The sequence below is a fragment of the Bos mutus genome, chromosome 13 (genome assembly GCF_027580195.1).
Source record: "Bos mutus isolate GX-2022 chromosome 13, NWIPB_WYAK_1.1, whole genome shotgun sequence".
Lineage (NCBI taxonomy): Eukaryota > Metazoa > Chordata > Mammalia > Artiodactyla > Bovidae > Bos > Bos mutus.
Genome location: NC_091629.1, coordinates 35,786,840 through 35,793,661, shown reverse-complemented (window position 1 = coordinate 35,793,661; position 6,822 = coordinate 35,786,840). Strand labels below are relative to the sequence as shown.

The 6,822-nt window shown below is 45.9% G+C and overlaps 1 protein-coding gene across 5 annotated transcripts in view; it reads left to right on the top strand.

The window, feature by feature from the left end:
- The first annotated feature begins 4,232 nt into the window (after positions 1-4,232).
- The window catches only part of PANK2 (pantothenate kinase 2), a 29,141-nt gene continuing 26,551 nt past the window's right edge, over positions 4,233-6,822 (top strand). The window contains exon 1 of one of the 5 annotated variants that reach the window (XR_011466520.1): positions 4,233-4,620. Coding sequence is in view for 3 of the 5 variants with exons in the window: in XM_070381278.1 (XP_070237379.1) it covers positions 4,338-4,620 (283 nt within the window). In the remaining 2 variants the exon portion in view is untranslated. Of the gene's footprint in view, positions 4,621-4,696; positions 5,146-6,822 lie in introns of those variants that run through there. The other 4 variants (XM_070381278.1, XM_070381279.1, XM_070381281.1 and 1 more) reach the window with 4 other exon arrangements.

The window sequence follows — 6,822 nt, the reverse complement described above, 5'->3', positions numbered from 1 at the left end:
TACCCTGGAGAAGGAAACGGCAACCCACTCCAGTATTCTTGCCTGGAGAATCCCATGGATGGAGGAGCCTGGTGGGCTACAGTCCATGGGGTTCCAAGAGTCGGACATGGTTTAGCGACTAAACCACCAATGTGGTAGAAGTGTGTTTTAAATGACGCTTTGTTGCTGAAATGGCTCTAAATTTGCAAGTCATTACTTTAGAATTTGATTAGTTCTTCTGAAGCACTATGCTTACCATGACCCCTGTTCTTCTTATTCTGGTGTGTACATCACAATATTCACTTCTCCCCAAGGATAAATAATTGAGAGAAATGATAAAGAACTTAATAACTGAGAGAAGTGATAAAGAACTTAATAATGCTCTCCCTATAAAATAAACTAATAATCACAGAGAAAGAAAACCTCTTACTTGCTACCTTCATTTTTTTTTTTTTGCAAACTGCCCCCCTCCCCGAAGCTTAATCATGGATTTACTTTGCTCCAAGTCAAATCTACAATTTTTTTTAAAAATAAGTTTTACTTAGATATAATACACATACAAAAAAAGTGAACATCTTGATGAAATATTACAAAGTGGACACACTCATGTAACCACCATCCAGACCAAAGAAACCAAACATTAGCAACTTTTAGAAGCCTATCTGGTATTTCTACCTACTACTCTTTTCTCACCCCTCAAAGTAACACGTATTCTTCCTTCTAAATCATTTATTTATTTTATTTTTATTATTTTTTAACACCAAAAACATTTTATATTGGGGTATAGCCAATTAACAATGTTGTGATAGTTTCAGGTGAACAGTGAAGGGACTCAGCCATACATATACATGTGTCCATTCTCCCCCAAACCCCCTCCCATCCAGGGTGGCACACAACATTGAGCAGAGTTCCATGTGCTATACAAAAGGTTTTTGTTAGTTATCCATTTTAAATATAGCAATATGTACATGACCTTCCCAAAGTCCTTAACTATCCCTTCTTCCACCAGGAACCTTGAGTTCATTTTCTAAGTCTGTGAGTCTCTTTCTGTTTTTTAAGTAAGTTCTTTTGTATCATTTTAGATTCCACATACAAGGGGTGTCATATGATATTTCTTTCTCTGACTTACTTCACTCAGTATGACACTCTCTAGGTCCATCCATGTTGCTGTAAATGGCCTTATTTCATTCTTTTTAACGACTTAGTATTATTCCATTGTATATATATACCACATCTTGTTTATCCATTTCTCTGTCAATGGACATTTAGGTTGCTTCCATGTCTTGGCCATTGTAAACAGTGATGCAATGAACATTGGGGGTACATGTATCTTTTCAGGCCATGTTTTTCTCTGGATATATGCCCAGGAGTGGGGTTCCAGGGTCATATGGTAGCCGTTTTTTCAGGAACGTCCATACCGTTCTCCATAGTGGCAGTACCAATTTACATTTCCACCAACAGTGCAGGAGGGTTCCCTTCTTTCCACATCCTCTCCAGCATTTGTTGTTTGGGGATTTTTGATCATTTTTAACTTTTACTTTTCTTGGTTGTGCCACACAGCTTGCAGGATCTTGATTCCCTCACTAGGGACAACCGTGAGTTCCCTGCAGTGGAAGCATGGAGTCCTAACCACTGGACCACCAGGGAAGTCCCTAACATTTTTTATCAATGTTGAACTTCACATAAGTGGAGACATATACTATGTATTCTTTCATGTATGATTTCTTTTCCCCAATTTATTTATATTTTTTTTACTTAGGATTATAAACACCTTGCCTAATTGTCATTTGTGTCTGCTTCATCTTTTATTTTGGGTAAACTTTAATGACAGCCACAGACTGCAAGTCCACACTAGTGAGTGAAGCTGTGTGTATGTATTTAAGACCAGAAAAAGCCTCCCAGTAATTTATTGGAATGTCACTGAACCTGTGCCTTTTGGTTTTCATAAGGCAGTGAGTAGTTGAATTTCTCAGGAATCCAGACTGTCAGTTTTTCAAGCTGTATGCCTCTGGATAACTTGCCACATCATCCAAATGTTCCTAGGAGGATTAAGTAACACGTAAAGACATGTAAAGCTCAACATTCAGAAAACTAAGGTCATGGCATCTGGTCCCATCACTTCATGGGAAATAGATGGGGAACAGTGGAAACAGTGTCAGACTTTATTTTTTTGGGCTCCAAAATCACTGCAGGTGGTGATTGCAGCCATGAAATTAAAAGATGCTTACTCCTTGGAAGGAAAGATATGACTAACCTAGATAGCATATTCAAAAGCAGAAACATTACTTTGCCAACAAAGGTCCGTCTAGTCAAGGCTATGGTTTTTCCAGTGGTCATGTATGGATGTGAGAGTTGGACTGTGAAGAAAGCTGAGTGCTGAAGAATTGATGCTTTTGAACTGTGGTGTTGGAGAAGACTCTTGAGAGTCCCTTGGACTGCAAGGAGATCCAACCAGTCCATTCTAAAGGTGATCAGTCCTGGGTGTTCATTGGAAGGACTGATGCTAAAGCTGAAACTCCAATATTTTGGCCACCTCATGTGAAGAGTTAACTCATTGGAAAAGACCCTGATGCTGGGAGGGATTGGGGGCAGGAGGAAAAGGGGATGACAGAGGATGAGATGGCTGGATGGCATCACCGACTTGATGGACATGAGTCTGAGTGAACTCTGGGAGTTGGTGGACAGGGAGGCCTGGCGTGTTGTGATTCATGGGATTGCAAAGAGTTGGACATGACTGAGCGACTGAACTGAAAGATATATAAAAAAGAAAGGGTACACATATTTCAACTGTTGTTTTAATGTTGGGTTTGTCTTGGTGTCTCAGGTGATGATTCTTGATTCTTCAGAATGATTTACTGTAGCTCAGAGACTTGATGGAAAGTCCCTCAAGTCAAGGAAAACAATATTATTTTTTGTTGGGGGAGGCAGAATATGCATTGTTGGGCACCGAGATTTAGAAGAGTAGCTATAGGTTTTCTTGGTTCTTGTAGGATCCCTATGGTGTGGCTTCCTGCAGGAGACAGAATTTCCAGAGGTAGGAAATTGCATTTCCAGAGTTATTCCTACAGTGAGGGGACCTAGTTTTAGGTGAACACGGTAATTCTATTCAACAAACAAGAGAAAAGCTCATCCTTCTTGTTCAACCTACCACTAGCTGTCTTAACTAACAGGAAAGATGAACACAAGGGGCATTACAGTCTCTGAGGGAAAGCACTTATGATATAATTAGTGAGCCAGATCCCAGTAAACTTGATGGAGTGCCTAGGGGGAATAGCGTTGTGGATCATTCCAGGCGTGGGCAACCTATGGGACAAGAGCTGCTTGGATGGACCTTCAGTATCTCAGGTGAGTATCTCAGGGCTGGAGGTGACCACGTTCTCGCCCCCCAAAAGGTGTTGATTCAAAAAACAAAAAAACCAACTAAGCAAAATCCCCAACAACCCAGGCCCCGAGGCGACCACCAAACCCTTCTACGTCCCCCAGGGCACACCACACAGGAGGGTCCAGATTCCATGCAAAAGCCAACCCTACTTCCTGGCTCTCACACCCTCCCTCCTTCACTACAGGAGGGTGGTGAAGGATTTACAACCCACTTCTTTCTTCCAGTTGCCATGGATACCAACCCCAGTCCTTTCATTCCTTCTGGTACTGCAACAGTCTCTAACGCAAGAGGAATGGAGGGCTCTTTACCAAACCCGCCAGTGGGAGTGATGGGGGAGGGGGTGGCGGTTAAACAGAGCACGAAGGACTGGTGGTCTAGACTGCAGCGGTAGAATCAGGACAAAAGCTAAGTTCAGCCGCGGTTCAAGTCCTTCCGTTCGCCAACACCTGCGACCAGACCCTGCGGGACACTGCTGGGCTTAGGGGAGGGGCAAGCCGAGACGACGGGACGCAACAGCGGGGTGCGGCTCGGGGCGCGAGGCGGCTCCCGGGAGAGTTCCGGGGACCGGAGCGCCGACTTGTGCACTAGCTCAGGAGGGTGCAGAGGCTGGAAGAAGGTGCAGGCCCCTCCACCCACTTGTCCATTGGGCGGCGGCACCATCACACTCGGCTCGGCAATACCGCTCTCCACCTCCGCCCAGCCAGGATCCCCTCCCCCGCCGTCCTCAGCTCCGCCCCGTCCTGGGAGCTTTTCATTGGACGGAGGCGCGGTCGATTCGCCTCGAGTAAGAGAGCCGATTGGACAGGAGGCCGTCGGGCCGCCCCCAACCAGCTTGGATTGGCTTGCTTCGCGTTGGCGCAACGGAAGAGGCGGCCTGCCGAAGGTGCTCTTTTGCTCTGACTGGCTTGCCGCGGAGGAGGCGAAGAGGGGACCAGCGCTGGGGGGCTGGCTCGGGCGGCAGCGGTGGCTGCTGCGGATGGGAGCCGGTTGGCTTGCCGCGCCCATGGAGCGCCACGGCAGGGCCGCCGCCACCTCTGCCTCGTCGGCCTGGGAGCCGGTGCCCGGGGGCCCCGATGGGCGGCGGCGGGAGCCACTGCGGCGCCGGGCGAACAGCGCGTCAGCTCCTGCCGTCGGGGCCTCGGCCTCGGCTTCGGCCTCGCCTTCGGCGGAGGGCGTAAGGCGGGATCGGCCAGGCTCCTACAGCGGCGCTACCTCGGCCTCCCGTCAGCGAGTCGAAAGCCTCCGGAAGAAGCGGCCGCGTAAGTGCCCGGCGGGGGCGCCTTCGCGCCTCGCCCTGCCCCCTTCCGGCCCGGCCGCCGTTTTTCCCGCGCGCGCCGGCGCGGAGACAGTGCCCCCGCACGGTGGTCCCAGTTGGTGCTTGAGGCTGCAGGCCTCAGGCCCCCCAACACGCGGGCCTCGGGTTCGGCTCCGTCCGCCCATTTTGTGCAGTGGTTCGCTCTTCTGCTTCTCAGTTGTCCGAGTGGAGCGTCTTTTCTCAGGACCTTTTCTCCGGTTCTTAGCTCCTTGTGCATTCTTTGTCCGAGAGTCACATGATTTTTTTTCCTCGAGAAGGCTTCTTTTTCACTCTCTTTCACCACCTCCCTTCCCCCCGAGTTGTTTGAATCACCAATGTCTCTCCAAGACGTTACATCCTTTTTATCTGGAGATTTTGGGCTCAAGGGAGATGGTTGAGTTGTTGCAAGCCTAAAACTGGATTCCGTGTTCTGTGCGCTAAGCTTTGGCTGCTTTTCTTCCCATGAGAATTCGGGTCTTCTCTCATCCAGGTATTGTCTCTGTTTTCTTTCCATCTCATTGCCGATGTTCACAATTCAGTACTGTTGCATTCTGGGCTTTTTAGGAATTTTTCTTTTGAGGGAAAAAGACATCTTCCTGAATATCGTCTAGGCGATTGCACATGCCTTTCCTAAAGAATCGGTTTCCCTGTTTTATTATAGCGTCTCTTTCTGCTTTGTGATCTAGTCTGTATATATATAGATGATATATAGTTTTTTTTTTTTTTTTTTTTTTTCTTTACGGGTCTTCAGTTCAAGTCTTCTATCAAGCAGCCATTGCAACTCTTGAAAATATCCACTGTCTTGATACTCTAATATGAACTTTCGGATATAATAACAGTTTACTAATCCATATGGTTATACTGTTTTTTTCGCTTGTTTCCAGATTCCTATTTCAGGAAACCAACTTGTTTTAAACGCAGAATTTGAGAGTGAGAAAGTGGCAGTAAGGTATTTATTGGATAGTACCTCAGTCTTTATTGGATAGTACCTCAGCCCAACAACCCATTTGCTTTACTCTTCTGTGATTTGGATGATTAAATATTAAATGCAGCTCTAGTTGGCTATGAAAAGTTGGAGAGTTTTCAGTTCTTTTGTCTTTCCCTGTGTTCTTGAAAAAAAGTTAGGAAAGAAAAAAAAAAAGAAAAGAAATTGTATACTCTCAGCCTATGCCATTTTTAGAGCCTGGTGTTGAGAAGCACCTGATTTTTAAGTGATGCAAAACTCCTTCATGGTTTTGAACTGCCTCAATTCCAGAAATTCAGCAAATAATCGCAGCCAGGCAGCCAGCTCTCTGTGACCATTGACTACAAAGATTCTAAGTAAGTATTGTAATTTGGGTGTTTGCCACAAGTCACGCACTCTTTAAAATTTTTTTTCATTTACTCTTCTGAAAGCTTTAATAAACTCCTTTTGACCCCATGGACTATACAGTCCGTGGAATTCTCTAGGCCAGAATACTGGTGTGGGTAGCCTTTCCATTCTCCAGGGGATCTTCCCAACTCAGGGATCGAACCCAGGTCTCCACCTTGCAGGCAGATTCTTTACCAGCTGAGCCACAAGGGAAGCCCGCTAACAGGTGTACCACTGGACCATACAGAAAGAACAAATGGAAGGAAAAACACTACCATGTCTATTTCTTTAGGTCTCGTTATCTGAGAGGTGGCTTTTCATGATTTTTATAAGGACTGGTGAGTTCATTATAAACTCACAAAGGGCTTTCCCAGGTGACTTAGTGGTAAAGAACCTGCCTGCCAATGCAGGAGACACAGGGGATGCAGGTTTGATCCCTGAGTCAGGAAGATGCCCTAGAGAAGGGAATGGCAATCTACTCCAGTATTCCTGCCAGGAGAATTCCATGGACAGAGGAGCCTGGCGGGCTATAGTTCATGGGGACATGACTGAGTGACTTTCACTTCACTTCACACCAGTTAGCTGTATTGACTGCTGATCCCTTCAAGAGTTATGGTTTGGTGTTAACTTTGAGAGAATTCAATAAAGGTGAAATCTTTGTATTTTTTATTAGAATTAGGTATAGGGTGGTGCCACCTTTCTTTTGTTCGGAAACTTCATTCTGATATTATTGTACTACTTATCTAAAGGTATAGGAGGCTAGTTGTTATTAGAAATTAGAAAGAGCTGTTTGGTTTATCTTAGGAATTATGAACC